The 24528-nt window shown below is 40.8% G+C and overlaps 1 protein-coding gene across 2 annotated transcripts in view; it reads left to right on the forward strand.

Moving 5' to 3' along the window:
• Positions 1 to 24528, forward strand: part of ptprub (protein tyrosine phosphatase receptor type Ub) — a 194804-nt gene that overhangs the window by 97437 nt on the left and 72839 nt on the right. For both annotated transcript variants that reach the window (XM_080895361.1, XM_080895362.1), the window contains exons 3-5: positions 7910 to 8181; positions 15649 to 15730; positions 20443 to 20558. In XM_080895361.1, the coding sequence (XP_080751487.1) occupies positions 7910 to 8181; positions 15649 to 15730; positions 20443 to 20558 (470 nt within the window). The remainder of the gene's footprint in view (positions 1 to 7909; positions 8182 to 15648; positions 15731 to 20442; positions 20559 to 24528) is intronic.

The following is a 24528-nucleotide window of genomic DNA, read 5'->3' on the forward strand; positions in this document are numbered from 1 at the left end:
GCTAGAGTTGTTATGATGGAAGAATCTATCCATAGAAGCCAATTTTAGTCGGCCTCATGTGGCACCTACAGGTACTGCAGTTTGTAGCTTAACTTTTAGCTCTGGAGGTTGCCCCTTGATCACAAAACTAGTTGTTTTGATATATTCAGCACATACTTTTTCAAATTATTTAAAGTATTTTAAAGCCACGTAATTATCTGGAAGCTTTTAATTCTGTTGTTTTCAAATTAAGATTGTGTGGATCATTAAAACTTCTTTATTTATCAACAAATTGTTTCAGATTGTTCTCTCAAAATAATTTATCAGACGTACAAAAGAACACTCTAAGTTTGTATTAGCATTATTAGCTGTAATTACTAAACATTTCTTTACCAGTTACTCCATGTGGGAGTACGAGTGTAGGAGGATGTAATTAAATTCTAAAGAAAATCATTTTGTGTTACATTTAAATGTCTGCTTCAATTCTCTCAATAAAATATTGCATGCATAACCCAGGTATAATACTATAGTGTGAGATGCAAAACCTGTTTGAGTGGGCCCCACAGTGGGGATGTACTCTGTGTCCCACCAGGGAGTGAGCCGATCACAAACCGTCACCTCTTTGTGTCTGCCGACTGCACGTCACTTGTGTTGTAGCATTTGGAAGGGCTGCGTTGGCGTGCGTCAGTCTGTCATACCGAGGTTTAGTTCGTCTTTTTCTTTATATTTGCAGTTGAGTTGCTCATGCTGTGTTTTTGGTGCTGGTGACGTGCAATGATTGGTACTGCACGTTTAAGGTGATGATCTGCTGGCTGCTGAAAGAAAGAGCAGCGTGGGAAATTTCATGCTGAATTCTGTCAAGAGTGACTTCCAGATTTAAATGCAAGGAAAATATGATGAGTAACTTTATTGTACTTTCAGTTTTCATTAATGGCAAAAGTACGGTAGCTTGCATTGTTCTCAGCACTGCATGCACTTCATCTGACACCAAAGTCAGACAATGCCAAGATCTAAATCCTACAAGCTTTTTCCTTTTTTTGTTTATTGATTGCTCCATGAGGCTGTTAAACTCAAAATTAAAGACAACCTAAGAGAACTGGGTTTCTCTAGTTATTTTCAACCTACGCAGGATAATTAGTCAGTAATTGATTTGTTGTTTCGCTCCTTAATTCTCCCAAAGGGCAGTTCACCAGAAACAGGTCAGAATTCATCAGGCTCCTTAAATGAAGTTGATTATTTTCTCCTGAGATGGAAAAGATACTGTGAGCAGCAACATTTGCCTCTGGGAAGATTTGTTAAAGTTACTTAGCAACAGTGTTGGTGTATTTACTCAGAAAAGTGTATTACACAATACTCGTTACTTTTCTTAAATGTAAGTAGTAACTACTCAATACATTATTTTCATGTTACTTCTTACATGATGTGTAAGAAGCACTGTCACATAACTATTAGTTAACTATATAAACCTGAACCTACAGTCTCATACACGGACACAAACTCCCATGAGGACAAAAATACAATATTTCTTTTAGTGTTTACAAAATCTACAAGAAAAAGTAAAGTTGAAAAGCACCCAAAGAGTCTTCAAAGCAAACGCCACAGTGATTCTACCTTGAAACGGAGGCTACCATGACTTTGTTACCTGTTGAAGCTCACTCAGGGTTCTGGGTTTTCTGTCTCAGTGTTAGCATGCTGCAGATGCTTGAACTAATGTTGTGCTAGCAGTGCAATGCAATAATTATGTGTCCTGATATAGTCTGCACTTTATCATCATGCTCTTGTTCTTTCGTGCAATAAAAATAAACCTAATGTTCATATCTCCTCTCCTCAAGAGTTGTAGAGCGGACCGCTGTTTTCCTCCTCGATGCATATGAATCCATTTCAGCTCATTTTAGTGGTGATTGTGTTCAAGAAGGATCAAATATGTTTGATGTTTTTTCTTTCTGTCCAGCCATCGTTCAGATAACTGAAAAACCTTTGTAATGCAAGTAACAACATAATTGTAACTGCAATGTAATTACTGAATTTAGTGTTGAATTTATGAGATTACAGTGATGCATTGCTTTGGAAAGCGTTACCCACAACACTGCTCAGCAGCAGGGTAGAGTCAGAGGACATGGGCAGTTCCATATAGTTCTCAGCAGGAAGCATGGTAAAATGAAGAAAGAGAAACTGTTTTGCACTTAGTTTGTCTACAATTAAGATGCTTTTTAGCTGTGTCCACACTGGAGGTGATTTGCAGCGATGGAGTAACCATAGAAAGCCAGTGATATTTGACAACTCCAAGCAGCTATGGTCAAAATAACCCTGGAGACACAAAGCGGATGGGACCCAAGAGAAACTCGTCTCAACCTCCAATAACAACTCACTTCAGTGATTAAAGCGACGACCAATAAGAGTGCAGGATACTGTTGTTTGATGCATGACCTAAATACTTTAGAGGGTTTCCAAGGTTACCTGCAATGCCCACAAGCGATCAACTGTCAGCTTGAAAGCAATGCACGATGAACAAATGGCTTCCTGTGTGGGCAGCTTGACAAACATATTTGTTTTAAATTTTGTGTTGAACGACTTCATAAAATGCTAAAAAACTGAATGTAAACATGAAAATTGACCTATACACCTCAGTATTCGACATTAGTGGCGATACAGCAACATGAACAGTTTGCCATCATAGCTGTAGACTTTTCAGATGTTGCCTTATAGACCTGAAATACATTTGGTTGTTTGAATGGATTACAGCGGCAGGTGTCACTGAAGCAAAAACGACTTTACGCCGCAGTTTAGGTGGGTTTTAGGTGCTAATGACACATTGACACTCCAGGTGTTCAATCAATGAGCTGATGACTATAATAAAAGCAGACAAACTCTGGTTGAGGAGCGCTTTTCAGATAAATCCAAGGGTTTTTTCGAGTGACTGAACGGTGTCATTACTTTGCGTGTGCAAGACAGTAACAATTCAGTCTGACCTCTTCTTTACTTCCCAAAGATGACTCGCTAGGACATAACAATTTCTTCGTCTTCGCAGTTTCTTCTAAAGATGTTGTTCAGTGTCCCTATGTCAAGGTAAACCTGAATTGACTGGCCTTAACAGTTAATATTAACAATCCCATCACTGCAATGCACTCTGAAGTTGGACCACTTCGCAGGCAGCCCTTTGACCCCAATGAGGTCTTCTTTCTTTCGCTTTTTTTTTTTTTTTTATCAAAAATCGACGCCTTCTCCAAAGTGTCAGTTATTGAGAGGAAATTGAATAGGTGTTGCCCTTCCTTTTCTCGTCTCCGTCCTTGCACAGGGCCCTGCAGAGATGTTCTGTCTCCATAATATAGACTTGGCAAACAAGGTCAGATGGAGTGTGCAGAGAGTGCTGCTGCAAAAAGACATTTTGTCACACCGTCACCCACTTCAGTTTATGCCTGAAAACATTTTGTTTTCTTCATGTTCCGTTCACGCTGTTCAACATTGGTTCTGAAGTACACGGAGGTCTCCCAGTCTCCCGCCTTATGTGTGCTCGAATTAAATTATATCTTTGTATCTTATTTAAAGTGTTAATTCCCTTTAAAAGAAAGGAGATATATTTGTTGTCTGTGTATGAGAAAAGGCACAAAAAAAATCAATGTCTATTTACTTTTTTACTAAACGGATTACGTAACAGAAAAAAGAAACACATTGTGTAGAAATAGATTTGATTAATTTCCCATTATGTTTCCTTTTGTTAAATGCTTTTGCTTAGCCTTTTCAGCCCTCAGACACAACCATTTAATTAGGGGCAGAAATTCCTGCTTACACAGAGGCAGGACTTCGAAAACTTGCCAAATCAAATCAAGTAATATACATAATGCCCATACTGAGCGAGCTAATGTGGATTATCTCCCAGTATATCGGGATTACTGCACCGACTGTGTCCAGGACCTCCATTTAATTTGTCACAGTGTTTCAGTTTTTCGCCATCATTTGCTTTCACCCACACGTGCTAACCCTTATTAAATTTATGACTTCACTCCGTCTTCGGTTTGAGTCTTCAAGCAGGTTAAAGGGCAGCAGGGCGGCTGCTCTGTCCGTTCTCACGTGACGTTATTGCAGAGTCAACAGAAAGGTGTTAATAATGCCTATATATAAAACAGGAGGCACAGTGAGGACAGTATGGCCTCAGCACCTCAGCCCTTTTCTGGTATTTTATGAGTCCCTCGTGGGCCTGGAGGGTGCGAGAGAGGAGACGGACTCTGAAAGATCTAATTAAGCAAAGCGAAATGAGAGTGCCGAGATGCCAAGCGCAGGACAGGACACAAATCAGGAGGTGTTGACAGTGCGCTGCAGTGCAATGCGGTTTTATAGCAAAGGCCACGTATAGCTTTCACGTAATGAGCGGCCATACAGCTCCTTGATTTAATGTTTTTTATGGCTCCGGGGTTAAGGGTTGTGAATCTCAATCTCATTATGTAGAACATCAGCTTGTAAATTTAGGCATTTTGTCAAAGAGGTAATTAGTGTGTTCTCAGTGGCTGGTTGTGCTTGTGAAGAAGCGGATGACTCCATCAGGTGCTTGTTTGGCGTTTAATAGAGATGAGGATAAAAAAGCTAAAGACTTCTATATTCATAACTCAGAGTACTTCTGTAGGTATGGTGTGTTGCCCCAGATGCTTATTGTCAGAGAGGCTCCTATTTCAGAGGTGCAAACTCAGTGGGATGTTAAGATTTTTTTCCTCTGTCTGGCTTCTGCACCATTCACATGCTATTACATCTGAGAGGAGAATAAGTGTCTTCTGGACACCTGGCGCCAAGGCTGTGACTGTCTGGTCTCTCGGGCTTGTTTCTGACTGAGAACAGAAAGACCTTGGAGTACAAAGACAACAGGCTTGATTATTTGAGTACACAGGAAGGTCTCCAAACATTGTTGTGCTAATCACGTTAGTGGGCACAGACTCAAGGCAGGACAGATGCGAGGCAAAGGGCAATGGGGTTATGTTATCCTGATTAGAGGAGGCTTTGGGGCGGTCGGGGGGTTTGTGAATCTCGTTTTTACCTCGGCGTCACCTTGGTGAAGAGGGAAGAGGGAAACTGGCCATGAGCTCATTTTTCTCACTCAGTTTCTTTTCTCACTCGGTCCCCTCATTTGTCTCCGGTATTCACTGCTGCCATCGCCAGAACTGAATGTGTCTGTACATTCAAAAGCCCACATTTAATTTTTTTCCCCCTTTTGTTAACCACCTACACACATAGCAGTGACTTGGTGGATAATACTTTCATTTTTCTTCTTTCTGATTCACACGGCGAAAAGTGGTTAAAAAAAGATTTGTTCCTTGTCTGATACGTTTACCTTGGTTCATGGGAGTCTGTTTCCCAAAAATGCCTCAGTGATTCATTTGCAAAGCTCAACCACTTAAATTAGATGAACAAGTCTGTGCTATGGACATGTTCGCGGTATGAGCACTAATGTAACTAATTTACTCTCTTTTTCATATACGCTTGTACGGTACTGTGCGAGTCATGAGCCAGCCCTCGTTTCGTTATATTTTACTTCCGGGGAGCCAGACTTTCTTGTCATTTTGTTATAGCGGTCTTGAGCAGTTGTTCTCCAGGCTTTCTAAAGATGTTTCAAAGTTTTTCTTTGGACATTACCTGCATTTTCACTCATCCTCAGTCCAGTCCTTGTACCATTTCCAAAGGAACATTTTGTTTTTTTGTTAAGCCGACGGGCAACTTAGCAAAGAGTGCACATTTGCACATCCTCTACAGAGAAAAGAAGAAAGATAAGAGGGGCAACTTGATGTCAAAGTATATTAATTTTGTGTAGCACACAGATATAATAACAATAATAATTAGAGCTATTATGTTATATGTTGCAACCTGTATTTAGTTTCTGTTCTTACTGTCTTGGAGCATGTGTGTCTACACAGTTTCCTTAGGGATTAATAAAGTATTCTGTTTCTGATTCACTTTAAAGTTGCTAGTAGGACCCTGTCACAAAAACATAATTTGTTCCCATTTCTTTAGCTGAATCTGAGAAATGCCAAATATTACACAGTTCAAAAGGCATAAAATAACATTCTTGCATCAACAAAGTACGGAGCCCCGCAGGGGACATGGGAGAAAAAAAAAATTAAGACGGGCTTTTGCGAGATCTTGCAAAACAAACTCGGGATCTCGCAAAAGTTTTGCGAGATCTCGCAAAAGTTGAATTCCAACAATGGCGGCAGCTACTTAGATGTAATATTACTCTTTCTGGGTCACAAAATACACTTTTAAGATATTTTGAGGCGTGAATGTAGCTGTGTAAACATCAGACACCTGCTCGCTTTACAAGACATCACATATTTGCAAAAGTGCTCCGACGTTTTTGGAGATCTGACACCCACCATCTCGAAGCTAACGGGAGGTCGAGACCTACTACAGCCGGGAGGAACACCGCTTTCCCGGCACATCGTGCCTCGACCTCCCGGTCGGCTTCGAGCTGGCGGCCTCCGAAGAATGCGGCTAAAACTTTTGCGAGATCTCGCAAAAGTCCGTCTTAATTTTTTTTTCTCCCATGTCCCCTGCGGGGCTCCGTAACAAAGTGATTCCCAAGCAGCAAGTAGCTGAAAGGTTGATACATTTCTGCATGGTGTGCAGTGTGTCCTTAAAAAATTTGAGGAAACTCAAATTGTCCTTAACAAACAGGACAAATCTAGTAGAAACCTGACACAGGACCTGACAGATGGATATGGTTGTTCAGTCCACTACTAACTACTGTCAAGAAGCCATTCTTAAGGAAGGCAAATAGGAAGAAAAGGTTGATGTGTGCCAAATTCCACAAGAACTGAACTGAAAATCATTGGCAAGAGGTCTGACAAAGTAAAGCATCCAAAATCCAGAATTTTTGGTTCAAATCATCACCAATATGTATGGAGGAGGTCAGGAGATGGGTACAACCATGAGCGTCTATAACATCTATAAAATACGGTGTCTGGATTTCAGCCTCTGGTGTTTGCGATCTTTTCAGATCAGAATTAATGGAATTACGAAGCACAATTTTGATCTTCCATGCAGTACCTGTATCTGGAAAGCATCTGATTTACAACAGCCTAATTTCTCAGCATGACAGTGACTCCAAAAAAACACTGCCAATACTTCAAAATCATACCTGGATAGAAAAACACAGTAACACTATTAGTCATGGATTGACCTCACTAGAGCCTGAACCTGAACGTTATTGCAAAACGAAAGGAGCCAAAATCCAAAGAAGTATTTTCAACTTTCCTTCAAGAAGCCTGGAGTACTATTCCTGAAAGCTACGTAAAGCAATAACAGTTCAAGCTGTGTTGAAGCTCATTAGAGTCGCCTTACATGCTGCGTTTAAATGTATGTTTCAATAAATTGCTGCACCTAATTCCCATTTTCGAAGCACAATAAAAAAGTGATGGGTTTCTCAAGAGTTTTGTGCAGTACTGTAGATTGTGTATTTTCCCATCATGCATTATTACATATATAAATAAACTCAAACTATGATTTTCAATATTGCCCCTTGTGTCTAAAGAAAACAACACAGTCAAATTGTAAAATACATGAATGAAAAATACATGAATGTCCAAAAAGCTATTACTGCCTCAGGAAAACACGGGTGTAGAAGATAGTGCAAGTGTCTGTGTGGTTGACTTCATTTTCCAATTTAAAATGAATAAACACCTCAGGCATTCGAGAGACTAGTTAACTTTTTTAAAATGCACGCTTCACTTCTGCAACTTGTAAATGATGTCTGTTTCTGACGCATGTAAGACATCTGGTGTACAGGAACGCAATGATTTAAAATACTTTTACATTGTTTTCAGGCTTAAACCGGCCAATACAGAGCAGCAGAAAAATTGGCTTCACAGTTAATGACCCCGTCTTTTAATAACACATAAATGTTGAATAGAGCGATTAATTGTTGCATTCTGTCCTGCTTTTTTTCCAGGGTCCTATATGCTGGTGAACTCCTCCCAGCATGCCGTGGGTCATCGTGCTCAGCTGCTGCTGCAGACACTGAGTGAAAATGACACGCACTGCGTCCAGTTCAGCTACTTCCTGTATAGCCGTGATGGCCACAGTCCCGGGGCTCTACGGGCATATGTGCGGGTCAACGGCGGCCCGCTCGGCAGTCCAGTGTGGAACACGTCGGGGCCTCATGGCAAACAGTGGCATCAGGTTGAGCTGGCTGTCAGCACCTTCTGGCCGAACGAATACCAGGTACAAACATTCATATTTAAATATGTTGATGAAACTGATTTAAAACTGACTTAAAGTCTTCATCATCCTCGCTTTTAATATGTCGGACGTGTTGTTCAAAGTAGCTGCTTGATGCTCCTCTAAGAACTTAACATTTTTTTGTTTTGTTGGAGATATACAGACTCATTGACCGCGATCATGTAGAGCTTAAAAATGGTACACAATGAGGCTCTGTTGATCACTACTCATTTTAGCCTCGAGGTACAGTTAATTACTTACATTTGCAACTTAATTAGCACTGATTCCCTTGTGGATGTAGCCAATGCTGGTGCTTAAAGCACCTAAGTAGATCTCACAAGGGAATGCCTGGTGGAGATTTCACCCTGCGAGGTTTGTTTTTCTGCACTTTCACTTCACTCTAACAATTCGCGTGATACGCCATTGTGTGCATGCAGCACGCAGACAGTGACTGGCATGCACTGTGAGGGTCTGATATGCTGTGGTCTGCACATGGCACAGTCAGGTGAGCGTGAGTGTTATCCGTCTATTAATCCAATTTCTTCTTTCTGCAAACTCTGCGGAGCTGTCAAAAAGCAATTAAGTTGAGTAGTGTGCATTTTATCAAGAACTGTCAATCCTGCTGACTTAATTAAATTCTATTCAGACCTGCAAGATGTGACCTTCACTATGTAAATAATAGTCCTTAGCGTTGTGCAGACCTGGGGTGTAGATGCAGGGTGATGCCTTTCTCCCGACATCATGCGATCTGAAAATAAGGTAAACAATGTTAGGTTAACAGGATAAAACACATGTATATATTGTACAGAACAGTATTACAGTCAGGGGCACTTGACTCATAGCAGAAAATAATATTTCAGGCATACTTTATGTATCTACTTCTTTTCCAGGTTATAATTAAACACCAACGTTTGTTGACCTAAGTTAAAAAGGGACATTATTTTTCTTTGATTCAAAGAGAAACAAACCATTATAGTGAAACCCACTGAGTTTGTGGCGCTGCCATCTGTAGCTATATTTCTGGATATCAAGTCAGTAGCTACAAATCACTAACTATACAAGAAGACAGCGAGCTGCACTAATCAGTGCCAAATCCAGTTGCAGTGTCTCTTGAGCTTTGGCCCCATAAACAGAGTAGCAAAGGACGCCTGCCAGTGAAACTGCTCATCAGTGGCAAATAATGAGGTCCACACTGTCTGATTCTTTTCTTTTCATGGCATTTTCATCGCAAATCGCTACTTTCACTGTACCCTTATTAAATACATTAAGTGGAGGTTTGCTCTCATTCTGCATGTTTAACAGTGAGCGAGCTGGAAGTGGAAGAGAGCTGCCATCTCCGTGTTATAAAGCAGACTCACTAACCACAGTTTCACCCTATCATAACATCAGCGCAGATAAGTCCTGAATAAAATAATAAAACCTATCCTGCGTTTTCTTCGCCAGTCAAGTGCTATTGAATTTGCTTTTTGAACATCGCCGGTTTATTCCTTTCCCTTTCTCCGGGGAGCTGTGTACTTTCTCGTCTCTCGGTCTCGTTAGCATCCCAGTAAACACTGATGGCTCATAGGTGAGTCAGAATTATGCTGCAGCTGCCAATGAGAGGCTCCAGATAGGAGAAGGAGCTTTATAATGGGCTTATGAGGAGGAGTGGATGGCTCTGAAGACAGGACAAACAGTACAAGGGAAGAAGAAGAAGAAGATGGGCCTTACACTTGAATTAGAATTGACAGTAGTGGCTTTTAATAGAACAGCTTAAACTGCTAATGGCTTTTATGTCATGTTGGGGGGGAACACGGTGTTCAGATTGGATTAAATTGCTAATATTTGGGATTTGATCAGCAGATATTGGCACCGTTAGAAAAACTGTATCCAATTTTAGCTTGTGAGGAATTAAAGCAATGTAGTTTTCCTTCTTTCTTTCTTCTACTTTCATCTCACATTTCACTTTAACTCAGCTGACCTCATACTGCTTCTGAGTACAAAGGAAACAAAACAAACTGCCTCCACAAAGTCACATATGCCACGGCTTACATTGCTAATCCCTCGGCAGTCAAAAACCTCATCACTGTGGAATGACAGTGGGCCTTGTCTTGCAACACGTCATTGCTCTCTGTTGCACAGACAGAACGGAGAGAAGGGCAAGTGGGGAGGTGTAAAAGCTCAATGTTTTCTTTAATGGTATCTAATAGTGCTGGCTATCCCCTATTGTAAAGCAGCAACGAAAAGGGGGAAGAGAAGTTTGCAGTGGCACTGCGTTCAACTTTCATTTTTACATGTTTTTTTTTTTTTAGCTGTATAGCAGCAGCTTTGTGTGACTTTAAATGGTGAAAGTCTTTGTTTATATTAGCTCCATGGCAGGTGTAATACTTCCACTTTGGGTTTCAAATGATAGGCAGGCTGATTTACACTGTCATTAAAGTAGAAAAGCACTCTTTTGAAGCAGCGGTGGATAATGGGTCCTTCTTATCATTGTCTGTGACTAAAATAAATCCCACGGGAACACACAAGCTTTTGGAGACAGTTTTTAAATCCTCAAGTTCTTCTGCCTTATTAGGTTTCAGGACATATTGGAGGAGCCAGTTTCTTGCCTACAGCACAGGGATACAAAATGTCAGGCTTTTACACTGCAGAGATACAGACGTGAGATTACACTCGAGCTTTCACCGCTTTGGGGTGTAATGAAATACTTTGTTTGGGGCACGCACTCAGTCTGTGTTTATTTCTTGAAAATGTCATTGTGGAATGTAATTAAGTGGAGTCTGACAAATTCTCTGATAATCACCAAAACTAAGGGGATTAATATGCTGAAAAACCACAATCACTCCAATCTCCTTTGTTCGCTTTCCTGGTGATTTAAAAAATTATTTTCTTGATTATATCCAACTTGAGTGTTTGAGGATTTTATCGAAAACGAATGATGATGTTTTTCTTTTTCTTTTTTTCTTTAACATGTCTATGTTTGCACTTTATGTGCAGTTTATTGTAAATTTTCTGATCAGGTTGCCGTGTATATTAATGCGAAGGCTGACAGGAGTCTCTTCCTCCTATCACAGGTGTTAAATTGGGATTTGGAGTGCAATGGGTTTCAGGAATGGAAAATAGAAGGCAGTAAGATCACCTTGAGATGTCTCGATTGAAAATGTCGTGCGAGTGCGATCTGCAATACCTGGAGAATCTTGTTATCAAATATTAAAGATGTTATCGAGCCCCCAAAACTGCTAACTAGAGCCGGAGACATGCACCTCTGCGCTGAACCCACCCGGTCCCAGCCGACCCCTCCTGTCTTCTTATTTCCTTTTCTTACTTTTCCCCATGTGTTTATATGGTATGATGCAAACATAATATTTTTCTTTGTCTTTTCTTTTACCTGGTGATTTCTATGAAATTTTAATTTCACACTGCATGGCTGACACGATGTCAAACGTTTGCCACATGATTATCGTGCACAAAGGCATTTATGATAGTTTTATGTTGACTCCCTACATATTTGTGTCATCTATAAAAAAAACTGCACAAGAAATGTTTTGTTCAATGTGTGTTTCACCTCTTTTTTTAGCAAATGATTGAGAAAATGTGAATATACAATCGTGTGAAAGCGTTTTGAAAGTAAACAAGAACAGGATTGAGTATTTGTAGAACCACCTTTAGCAGTGATAAACTGAAGTAATCATTTTCTGTGTGACTTTATCAGTCTCTCACATCATCGTCACTCTTGCCACAGCATTTTAATCCGACTGAGGTCTGGATGTTGGGTCATTATGTTATAGATTTGCTGCTGTGTTTGGGATCGTTGTCCTGTTGCATGACCCCGATTTCAGTCAGACAGACGGCCTCATATTTGACTCTAGAATACTTTGGTGTGCAGAGGAGTTCGTGGTCTGATCGACTGGATGACTGCGGCGACTGTGGCTGCAAAAAAAAGCCCCGGTCATTAGCCCTGCACCACGGTGCCTGACTGTTGAAATGTGGTGTTTGCACTAATTTGCACTAACACGGTGCTGAGCATTACAGCTAATTCTCACCACCACCTGTCTTGTGGTTTGTTCAAATGCAACTGTGCAAACGTAAACCGTGCTGCTGATGTTCTTTTTAGAGTGAAGAAACTCCTGCCAACCCTTCTAAAGAACCTCTACCTGTTCAGGCTTTTTCTAATTATAGTATTTTGAACTTTTGAACATGAAGCATGCTAGCTGAGGCCTGTGGAATCTGACATGTAGCTCTTTTGATCATTGCACAGTCTGACCTTGGGGGGTGAATTTGCTGCCATGTCCACTCCTGGAAAGATTGACTAGTGTTTGAATGTTTCCCACATGGGAATAAACTTGTGAATGATGGACTTTAAATTGTTTGGAAATGCCCTTATAACCCTTCCAAGGCTAATGGGCAGCAACAGCTGCTCCTCTAAGATCAGTGCTGACATCTTTTCTCCTTGGCATTGTGTTAAGACACACCTGAATGCTCCAGAATAACAAAGTGACAGAGCGTCTACTTTCATAGACACGCTCAGACATTTTTTCACATTGTTATTATTAAGTCTCGATATGTAAAACCATTTCCCATGATGTTATCTTGTTTACTTATAAAACCAATTTCAGTTAAAAAGGAAAAAGATAACATGCATTAAACACATCAAAGGCTTGTAAATGAGAATCTGTGCGTCTCCTCTTTGTCTGATAATTTCTGCTATTTTCCTCGCTGTAGCCTGCTGAGAGTCCTCAAGCTGAGCCCATGGCTACGTTAAAGGTTTTCGTTTTTTTAACGCTGTACAGAGCGAATTGGGATTCTTGACATTGAAATTATATCTTCAGACACTGGCTGCTATTCTTTGGTATTCCTACCCCATCAGATTTACTTCAGCACGCAATCCTTTGTCATCTATCTAATGCATGACTGCGTCTCATGGTGAGTGAAAGCCTGGTGTGCCTAATTGTGTCTCGTGACTGGAGAAAAGGTAGCAGGTCGTTTATAGGGCCAAATAAATTGTCTCCAGATTTGTATACATTATAACCGTTTCTAAAAGCCAGTATTACAGGATAATGTAATATGTTCTCATAATGTGCATCTTATATCAGCCATAAATCACTGTGGTGTCACTCTTTTATTTATTTATTTCCTTATTTTTTTATCTCCAAAAGATGATGCCTGCGTTTTTATCCCAAGAAAGAAAAGTAGCAGCTCATTAGAATAAAGAATAGGCACATGGAAAGTTTCATTGGGAAAGTGGCTTTCAATAAAAATCCGCAGAGGTTGTTTATTAAAACAAATGCTCTGAATGTCTCCCTCGTAAAAAGCTGCTCTTCTAATGGCTAAGAAGTTCAAGGATTAACCAGCAATCAATCTCCTCAGTGCTTTAGCTCAGCGGAGAGTAATAACACCTTAATTAGACTTCCGAGACATTTTTTTCCCTCTGTCTTGTATGCCATTAAGCCCAATCAGTGTTTCTGGCTAATTTTGATGTTAGTCTAATGGCATGGCCGCATGTGTTTACACAGCTAATTCAGGTCAACATACGGAAGTATATTATGCTTTCATTATAGCAATGATTTGTTTGTTTATTTTCTGGTTAAGCAGGGGCTTGTAAGGAGTTAAGTAAAGAAGACGTGAGAGGAAGATGAAAGAAATAAAGGCAGACAGCGAAAAATGGAAAGGCAGAGAAAATCAAATCAGAGGGGAGGACTCTGCTTTTAAGCGAATTGACAACCTGAAGAAGGGGGAAAACGATGAAAACAGTAAAACGTTAATATTGCTTTTGAAAAGCGGTGCCATCTTCCTGCTCAGGTTCCAACAAAGTCTGGGAACAAACAGGAAAAATTGACTCTGACAGAAGGAGATTAGCCTCAGTGCTCCTCTGTGAGTAGAGCAGCCAGCTGTGGACAGAGCTGGGTCAGCCTCCAACTCCAGGAGACCCAGCAGCCAGGACCCTTCCTCCTGCTTTTCCTTTCACCTCTCCTCTCCTCCCCACTCCACTTCTCCTTCTGCAAGCTTCAAGCCTCCCCTCTGTGCATGCCTGGCTTCCTGCATGGCATCCTGTCTGGACTTTTTTTTTCTTTTTTCAGCTGACCCCAATCTCCTCACATCCCATCACCATCTCTCTGGGAAGGTGCCTTTAGGGGTCACGCATGGCTGAGTTTGTTGTCACACCGGTTGGCGTCTTTCTTTCAAAGCCCAAAGAAGGTGGACCGTCTCCGTCCTGCTGACTGTGGAAGGCTGCGGTTTGGGCCAGAGGTCCTGAAGATGCAGTTGTGACTCTTAAATTAGGTGTTCAAACATAAGAGGATTGCGGTAGCAGAGATGATGTGGGTGTCAAAGTTCCTTCAGTGTAAATCAAAAAGTAAAAAAAAAAAAAAAAAAACCCTAACCAGCTCTCAGACAGAGGTTGTGCAAAGTATAATTTTGGTATTGGCAGAGAAGTATTCAGCTACAGTGATATTTTTCCCTGAGTTTGTTTTTATTTTGCAGGTTTTTCAACGGTGCAGTATAATATGTATCTACACCAGCACCACAGTTTCTTCTGACAGCATTCAGAGCTTCTTCCCAATTTGCATTCTGTGAATTTTCATAGTGATAGTAACTTTCCTCCTGTCAGACTGATGTAACTGTTTGGATTTTAAGGCCAGGGGACAATTAAAAGATGAATTAAAAGTGTTAAAAGATGTTGCCTGCTTAGTGTTTCAACATTAAACAATAAGAATGGAACATTTTGAACCTGGTAACAGATGATCCAGTACTTCCAGGAGGCTGAAGGGGAGCTCTGGTGGCCGCCAGTGTATTTGACCTTGTAAAGATTAAGCTAACATGATTTAGAATATCATGTGAGACACATTTAAAGCAGCTTTGAGGATGTGATTTCATTTTAATTTGGGGTGGAGCCTCAGTAAAAATCCAAACCCAGCGACAGGAAACATGCTGTAATCACTTTGACAGAGGATTATGAGAAACAATAACTCAAAGCTGGCCTTTGATCAAACTTGTGGATGGGAGACTGTCCTTGGTGGTGCAAAAACAAACATCACCCCCGTGTCCCATAACTCTCTCAGTGTTACTGAGGTTGGTGATTTGATATTGATTAGGTTTCATGAGAGCCCACAGCTCATCCAGCTTATTGTTCCATAGGAGGGTGTGGAGGTTTGTCCTCCCCTTGAGTCTCGTGGCAAGTTGCATTATCAGCTGCTGTGGCTGTCCTGCGTTTAGAATGCGACACAACAAAAACAACTCTGTGTACCTCCTGATAAATCAATTATTTCCCTTGGCCCCGTGGACTGAGGTAAAACATGCGGTGATGGGTGTGTTTGTAATTAATCCGCCTGTCGCAGTAGAAGTAACAAGAGCAGAGTGGAGTAGAATTCACACAGCCCTCAAATGCGCTGACACTTCAGCTTCGAGAGCATCAGGCTAATGAAAAGTATATGCTTTAGCTGCTCTGCTAACGAATAAAATCTGCTCATCATTTATTAATGTTCACTTTTGCAGGTGCTGATTGAGGCAACGGTTTCGAAGGAGCGGCGAGGCTACATTGCCATAGATGACATCATGGTGCTCAACTATCCTTGCTGTAAGTGGATTGCGGTCACAGAAGATGCTGCAGGAAAGAAATATTTAGCTTTTTTTCTTGGGGTGGGAGTAAAACAGATTTTAAAGCAGCATGAAATATAAATGTGATGAGGAGAAGAGTAATGGCTGATTGACCTTTTATATTAGTACGACAAGCTCTCCCGGGGCACGCTGTGACAACAGCGGCACTATTAAGACACTGTGACACCCAAATGCCAACACTCCCTTCCACCTGAGAACACACCTGTCGTTTTGCCTCCAGCACGCTTTGACAGGCAGATTTATTTGTTAATCAGTGTAATCTCAAATTCAGTCTCTGTGAAGGCTTTCGCATTTTCTTGCACTTAACTCATAAAGAGGTTTTCTACATTTAGCTGCATTTTAAAGCTTAATGAAAACGCCTCCTGTTCAGGGTTGTTTTTTTGTTGTTGTTATAATAAACAGCTCCCAGCAGCACAGGGCTTTTTGTGTCACTGGTGAAAAAGTGAAAGGAGCATTTCAGTTTTCTTCCTAAACTTGACAACTTTGTGTGAAACAAGAGTATATAAATAGTATATAAAAGATGGACATTATTGCTTTTTTAAAAAACCTGCTAGGACTGTCATATTGTCAGGTTTTCCGCTACAGTTATGTTGACCAAACAAACTCTTGGTGATATCTCAGCAATTTTCTCCAAACTCCAGCAATAACAGGTAGGTTTGTCAGGTGCTGGTAGTGTGTTATCTGTCTTCTAGTTCAGCTTGATTTTATGGATCAGCTGCAGCCGCACACTTTGCTGGGAACTGGAGTTCTTCTTTCCTATTATGGTAACTGGCAATCAGTGTTGAGCTGCGGCACTGCCACCTTCTACGTTGGTGTGTACACCAAATTACAGTCACTGCTGCTGGATTATTTCTAGTATTATCAAATGTGTATCACTTACTAGGTCCCTGAAACGACTGTGACGAGTGAATCACATCAAGGTTTGTTTAGGTTTAAGGCACCGATGACATTGGCACTAGCTTTAGTTTTCAGGCTTGGATACATCTTTTATATGCACTACTGTGTGAGTGATTAGCAGTTCTCCAGGCTTTATGAGGGTCTCAGTTTTTCTTTGAACATTTTGTACCTGACTGTTTTCTGAGTTTTTGTTTGTAAGCCACTTAACCCTGACCTATGACTCATTTAAGCACAAAAAAGGCAACAACACACAAGATGAATCTGTTACACATAACAAACAACATTGCAAAAGAACCCGTTTTAAATTGCATCTTTAGGCACTTTGTTACTAGAAGCCTGTTGCAAAAACAACATTTTTTTTCCCATTTTTTTGAATCTCTGAAAGTTGAATCTCTGAAAAGTGACAAAGAGAACAGTTTGACAGATATAATATAGCATTTTTGTACCAACAAAGTGATTTCCAAAGAGCTATTAGCTGAAAAAGTAGCAGGCCAAAAAAAAAAAAAAAAAAAAAAAAAAAAACTATCTACAGCAGATAAATGTTATCTGAAATTCACATCATCATAAAAAAAAAAATCTAACAGAGGACCTGAGAGATGCATCTGGCCCTTGAGTTGATCCATCTACTGCTCACTGAAGTCTCACCAGAAATGGTGTCAGTGGAAGGCGGGCAGTCGAGAAGTTGTTTTTAAGGAAGAGGAAAAGGGAGAAAAATCTGAGGTATGGTAAAATAAAACAGTGGCAACAGGTCTGATAGATGATAAATCCAGTTTGGAAATTTTTGGTTCAAGTCATCATTGTGCATGGAGGAGCTCAGGAGTGAGCTGCAACAGTAAGTGTCTACAGTCACATGTAAAACACAGTGGAGGCTCATCATGATTTGGAGCTGTGGTGTTGGGGATGTTGCCAAAACTGACAGAAATATGAACATAGAAAAGTACAGTCAGATTTTGATCCACCATGTAAATACCATCTGGAAAGTGTGTGATGAGCAATGACTTCATATTTAAACACGAAAGTGATCCCAAACACACTGGCAATGCAGTAAAAGAACACCTCGATAGAAAAACACCCAATCAGTCATGGATTGGCCCCTCAGAGCTTAGACCTCACGGATGTTGAAGCAGTGTGGGATCATTGGACAAAACAAAATGCAGCCAACATCCAAACAGCATCCATTTTTGTCCTTAGAGAAGCCGGGAGAGCTATTCCTGAAAACTAGATCATGAAATGACATGAAAGCTGCCTGAGAAATAAAGGTGGTCACACCAAATATTGACTTTCAAGCTTATTAAAAAGTACTGGCTCTGTGTTTGCCTTATATACTGTATTAACATGTATGGTTTCACGTTTAAATCAATTACAGCACCTATTTCCCATTTTCAAGCAAAATATAAAGAAATGAGTGGTGGCTCAAGACTTTTACACGGTGATGTACAGTCTTTGTATAAAACGTATTCGCTAAAGCTCCCGAGCTTAATACTCGGACAAAGTCTCTCCCTGTCACTTACACACTCCCTGTACAGTCCCACTGCTGAACACAAGGGCTCTTGTCAGCTCATAGCACATTTAACACCTGAGCCACGCTGCTTTCATGTGACTTATATACCTGACACAAGCTTGAAGGATATTTTACTCTCAGGGGGATCTCTGTTATATCCCTGTTTTTTATTTCTTTTTTTTATTCTTGCTGAGTTGGACACCTCGGGGATTTCACGTTACAGAGGATACCACCAGGAGCTCTATTACGTGAACATTGGCTGTAAGATTGCTTTGTACCCATACTGTATGCATATCACCCAGTCAGACACCCTTTTACTTCCAGACATAGCAGATGGCAACTTCTGAATGCTCCCACTGTGGTCATTAAATAATTAAGACTCTCATCAAGACCTGAACATGCCTTATGATGTGGCACATAGCCAGCCTGCCTTACTTGGCAGCAAAGAGTGTGGAGGAAGAAAAGGAGTGAAAAGACATTAAGTGTTGCATACAAAAAAAACAAAAACAAAACTAAGAGGAACTCTCGACAAAAAGTTCCTTTCTGGGAATACTGGATAAAGCATGGTTGACATTTTTGTTGTATTCTCCTGAGTCTTAATCCTTGACTCTGAAACCAGTGTTGCAGCCCAATGAAATATTTATCGCGCTAAAGAGTCCCGAGGATAGGATCTGACACATTTAGCTGTATAACACTGCAGTCGGTTCCAAATGCAGAGCTTGTTCTCTTCTATTCACACTCATTTCAGTGTTTGTTTACTGTATATTTGGCTCGCATGAATTATGAATAAACCTTAGGAGGGAAAGTCACTCAAAGGAAACATGGCCACATGTGGGGTACAAATGCAAGCACTCTCCTTTACTTACTGTATACAAACAAGATGAAGAAATTGTCATCTTCCTCGCAGCTAGATGGGAACAGAGTCTTGTGCAAAACCAGGCAGAAGATGAGTGAGACGCAAACATTTGCTTCTCCTCGATGCTTCGGCTTCACAGCAGCCCTGCATTCTCCTCCTGTCAGTCATCTGGAGTGACATGTCAACTTTTGCTACCCCATCTCTCAGAGTTGGCAGGCAGTGCTGCCAGCATTTACCCAGTGATTTGGCTCTGCAGGGGTTTGGTACTCATTGCTCTATTGTTAATCATGGAGTTGGGTGAGAGGGCTACTCCCACACACTGACTCATTGGCGGCTCCCGCGCAGGTTGCTGGGACATTATTAGTCGAAATGCAGAGAGCCAATGCTCACTCGCTGGCTTTTCTTCCACAGATTCACTCCCACATTGTGCTTATCTATAGATCCCCTCTAATCTGATGTTGTTTGTAAGTTATTTTAGTGGTGGGCTCTGAGCGAGCCACTGCCCACATTTGCATTTACAGAATTTCCATCACGATAAAACTATATACGCAGCGCTGAACACATTTATTACACAGCCTGCCATAAAAACAAAGAAACGGGAGTATTTTGGAAACTGGTCAAAATTCACTGGAGAATTCACCTGTTTATACCCAAATTTGAGCCGACGCACTCGACTTCTCTGTGAAGTCACAGATTAATTGAGCATAACGTTGAGCAAAACTATCTGCGTGTTCAGGAACACAAGTAAATAACTGTAATTTGGCATCTTAGATAATAATAATTATGTGCTTTACTATTTTTTCAGCATTTCTGTAAAAAGCTAAATTTGAAAATTGATGGATAACAACAATAATTCATGCCAAAACAACAATTTTAGCATTAAAAATATCAGAGCTTTGTACATACTGGTGGATTAAACATTACAGAAAGAAAATGGGCATCAGTGGCTTTAACCTCAACAACACTCAATTTCTATAAATGTTTTTCTTGTATTTTATATCGTAATTACATTTTTTTTGAAAATGCAGTGCAAATTTAGACTTAATTTTGACCGTGGAGAAACTGGAAACGAAAATCAATTCTTACCCCTCAGCCTGAAAAGGCTGATGCAAACTGAATGAACCGAATGAAAATATGTGAATAAATTGCTGCCAAACTACTGATAAACTGATTTCTGTTTTTAATGGTTGCCCTTCATAGCCGGTCAGTTTCATACAAAGTCCTCCAAACTGCTGTTTCAAAACAGAAAAAGCCTGAAATTTCTGTTCTTGCATTTAAAAAAACAAACAAAAAGAAAACCTGGATCAAAACATGTTATGTTAATCTGACTTGCATTGTGAACGGTTGAAAGGTAATGGGTTTTTTGTTTTTTTTTTAATCTCACAGTGGGTCTCTCTCTCTCTGTCTGTCTCTTTAGATAAGGCGCCACACTTCTCCAGGCTAGGAGATGAGGAGGTCAATGCTGGGCAAAATGCCACTTTCCAGTGTGTTGCTGCTGGAAGGGCATCAGAGGCTGAGAAGTTCCTGTTGGAGGTTAGTGCTTCATGATGGTGTTTATTGCCGAAAGTAACCTGTGTTTACTGTGTGTCAGCTTGTTGTATTTTTACCTTCAACATGGCAACAGTACAAAGGGAAGACTTCTTTTAATACTAACTCTAGTGCCTAATGTTACAGACGGATTATTAGACAAGGCTCCCTGGGCACGTGGGACACAGTAAAAGTCATCACACACTTTCCTATGAAGAGAAAACCATCCTGCACACAGAAAAAGACACATGCGACCACAAACATTGTGTCAATTTTATTCAACTTTGCACCTTTTTCCTTGCTATCTGGTTATTTTGTTTCTCCTTGTTGTTATTTGATTGACTTTTCAAAAAAGAAATTTGAACATTCATTTCAAGTAGAAGCTATAGCCTACAGCCAGGAGTCCTGAGGCCTGTAGTGTGAAGTAAGATTTTATCTTATCAGGGCAACTTCAGGTTGAACCCTGGGTGTTTAGTACGACAAAGGCTGTGTTTTTTCTGTACTTTACCAGGCTATATCATGATGGTAACTTATGCTGTAGATTTCATATGCTCAGGAGCAGGTTATGTTCTAGATTAGAGATCAATTGGTATGAAATCACCGCCGACCCAAAAATAGTGTCACCGATCCTGGAAGCTCTCGGAGTGCAGATAGTAGGAATATCTAAAGTTTTACAGTCGTGTCTTAAGCCTTTCCCTGATGAGCATCAATAATAATTCTTGGACCTTGATGTTTTTTTTCTCCTGTTGGCTGCAAACAACTTTATGTTATTATTAACATTATTAATGAGGGTGTGTTTCCTCTCACAAAAAATCACGCCACTCATTTGTCTGTATTATTTGAGTAATTGGTTCATAATTTTCTAACATTACAGTTTTAGCTTTTAAAATTAGTTACTTTGCACCTTTTAAGTGAATGCACAGTGGAAACCCTGGGTTAGGATAAGTCAATCCACGTAATGGAAATATATCATAGGTGTGTTGATCTTTGTGTTTAGTGATTTGTCCGCAGGTCTGTGACTCATGGTTAAGTTTTCACATGCTGCTACAGTTTACTGCATACATAACTGTCACGTCTCTCTCTGTGTGTCATCATTATATGTAACCCAGACGTATTTATCCTTAAATAAAGATGGTACACAAAGGCTGAATGCTATAAAGGCTATGAAGGCCTTGAAGTGTCTTCACTCCGCTGCCTCTGAAAAGTCGCCTTGCTGATAGGATCGCTGTGTTCTTGTCCTTTTGCAATGTATCTATTCACATGATGGTCACCATTTGAATCCATGTGAATGAGTATTTTTTTTTTAACTCTTCTCTTCTCGAGGCCCAATTAAAGACCTATTGTAGGGATTCATAATTTGTCCATCTCATGCATACAGTTAGCATGTAGCTACATATTCAGTGCTTTTGAGCATCTTACCACCCACTGCAGCCAGCATTAATCAAAGCTGACCCAGGAAAACCTTCTGCATTGTTTGAAAATGGGAGACGTATGATTTAGGTAATTGCTGTATCCTCATCCATACCTCTCTGATCAAGCCACCCATTTAGTCAAACACAAAGATGAAGGCAAATGCGTTGGGTAATTAGCTGGCATAACCCTACAGACGCCTACTGTAATGAGATCTTCAGGCCACTGGAATGCTTTTTTTCCCCTCCTACCTCCCTTCTACCTTCAGCTGTCCTCTTCCATTGTCTGCTCCACACATGCACCTCTCAGGCTGTTTTCTGTTGTTGTGCCCTTTCGTGTTGATTGTGTCTGCAGTACCAGCTGTACCGCAGTCTCAACCGTACACGCCTGCCAGATTAACAGATCGTTTTTGTCGTTTCCTCGCCAATTAGCTATAGCCAGATTGTTTATGTAACATGAAGTGATCGCATGCTATTTGATTTACTCTGATTTATTCTGATTTCTGCTGTCTCCTTTCTGTAATTCACCGGCCAAGTAACAAAAAAACAGGAATAGAAAAGATGCAGGAAGGATACATTACTGTATTCTTTTTTCTTTTTCCTGCGGTTACAAGATTTGTTGACTTTTTAACCCTAATCGGGGGGTGTGTGTTTATGTGTTTGTTTGCAAGACTCGGCCTGAGGTTCCTGTGGTCTGTGGCTTTTTGAAAGCCTCAAATCAGCAGTATGACAGAAGCCCAAATGGCCCAGTGTAACCCAGAGGTCTCGCTGCTAATCACAGTACGCTCACATTCTCATTCTGTGAAAGCTGTCGGATCAAAAGTACTAGAATGATGATTCATGTCCACTATTTCACACGCGGAGAGAATGGCCTGAAAACATGAGGAAAAAAATGCCAGAGCCAATGTGTTATTCTGAAACAGTGAGGATGTGACAGATGCTAGTGGTTTTAATGGTGTGGAACAAGTGAGAAAGGCCTCTCACAGTGCAACAGCTAGGTGCATCATGCAACATTCACTGGAGCCTCTTTTTTCTCTGTCACAGTTTTTTCTCCACTTCCTACTTTCTGCCACAGCTCGCTTTTCTTTCCATTCTTCTTAGACTGAAACAAGCGGACATTTTTTCTTTTTTTTGCTAAGACTGCTTAGGTGTGAATGCTTTGTTGTGTCAAACACATTAGCTTTACCAAGAGGAGCACTATGGACTCACTGTAGGCTCCTCTCGTAATCTTATTATTTTATTTTATTATTCATATTATTATCTGTGTGAATATTTTGCTAAAGTGAACAGGGCGTGAAAGACTGGAGAAAAAAGTGGAGGAATAGAGAAAAGAAAAGGGGGGGTGAGGATGAAACAGACAGACGTGTGTGTGTGTGTGTGTGTGTGTGTGTGTGTGTGTGTGAGATCATTTGTGATGAAACATACTTGAAAATGTGGGTCACACTCCAACCATGCCCCCCCAAGAGCTAGAGGCAGACAGGGAAAGACCCTGGAGGTCCTGGATGGAGCTTCTACAGCCAAGGGCAAGAGTGCCAGAGGACCAGAGGCAGCGGCCAATCATCCCGGCCAAGCTAAGGATGGGGGCCCCAGACTCCGGGCCCCCGAGAACCGCTTGACACCCAGTGGAGCCTCCACCGTGCAACGTAGAGGCCCACCCTTAATAGCAATGTGGGGATCAATGCTCAGGGTAGACCCAGGCCTAGCCCTACACACACAGAAGCTGCACATAGACACACAAGCACATACACCCCATCCTCTGAAGTGCAGACAGATTGGTGCCTCTCAGAGCCAGCAGCGGCCATTTCTGCACTTTCGTGCCTCTTCATGCCATCATTCAAGTATTATCTGTGCTAAAGTGATTAAACTTTGATGCATTAAAGTCCATCTGTCTCCCGATTGTAACTGTTGAACGGTTAAATGTTTTGCTTCAATAACATTGCACGCTAAGGACAGATGAAGTCGAAGATGGGCTCCATTAGGGCACGACGCTCATGACATATATTACCCCCGTAATCACTATTATTTTAACAAGATTTCATTTGTTTTCATTAAAGCACGTCTGATCGTAATATTGCATGATTAAATCAGGGAGATGGTCCTTCCATTCTAATGAAATTGTACACAACTGGACGATTCTTCTTTTTAATCACACAGCTCTAACTAGAAGTGACCCAGATAGCAATAATTTGTGTATTGCTACATTATTAGCTTTGTGTTCCAGGAGTTCACGGTGCGGTAACTGTGGAGGCAACCATAAAGGTTGTTAGTGTGTGTGTGTGTCCCGTGCTAATAGGGAAGGCTGGATGTTGTGTGCAAGGGTGTTTATAATAAAAACATCAGTGTATGAAACATAATGAACCCGTACTTAAAAGACAAAGTAAACAAAGTACCAAAACAAGGGAGCAGAGGCAAATAGAAGGCAGGAAAACTAAAAGAAGGCAAAGACTCCTTATACACCTAAACTCACCAGCTGCTTTATTAGCTATGCTTGGTCAGCTTCTTGTTACTTGAATGGGATTTCGAATGTGCCAGTCTGGCACCATTTGCTGGTTGTTTGGCTGGTCTGA

Source organism: Rhamphochromis sp. 'chilingali' (assembly GCF_963969265.1).
Source record: "Rhamphochromis sp. 'chilingali' genome assembly, chromosome: 11".
Classification (NCBI taxonomy): Eukaryota; Metazoa; Chordata; class Actinopteri; order Cichliformes; family Cichlidae; genus Rhamphochromis; species Rhamphochromis sp. 'chilingali'.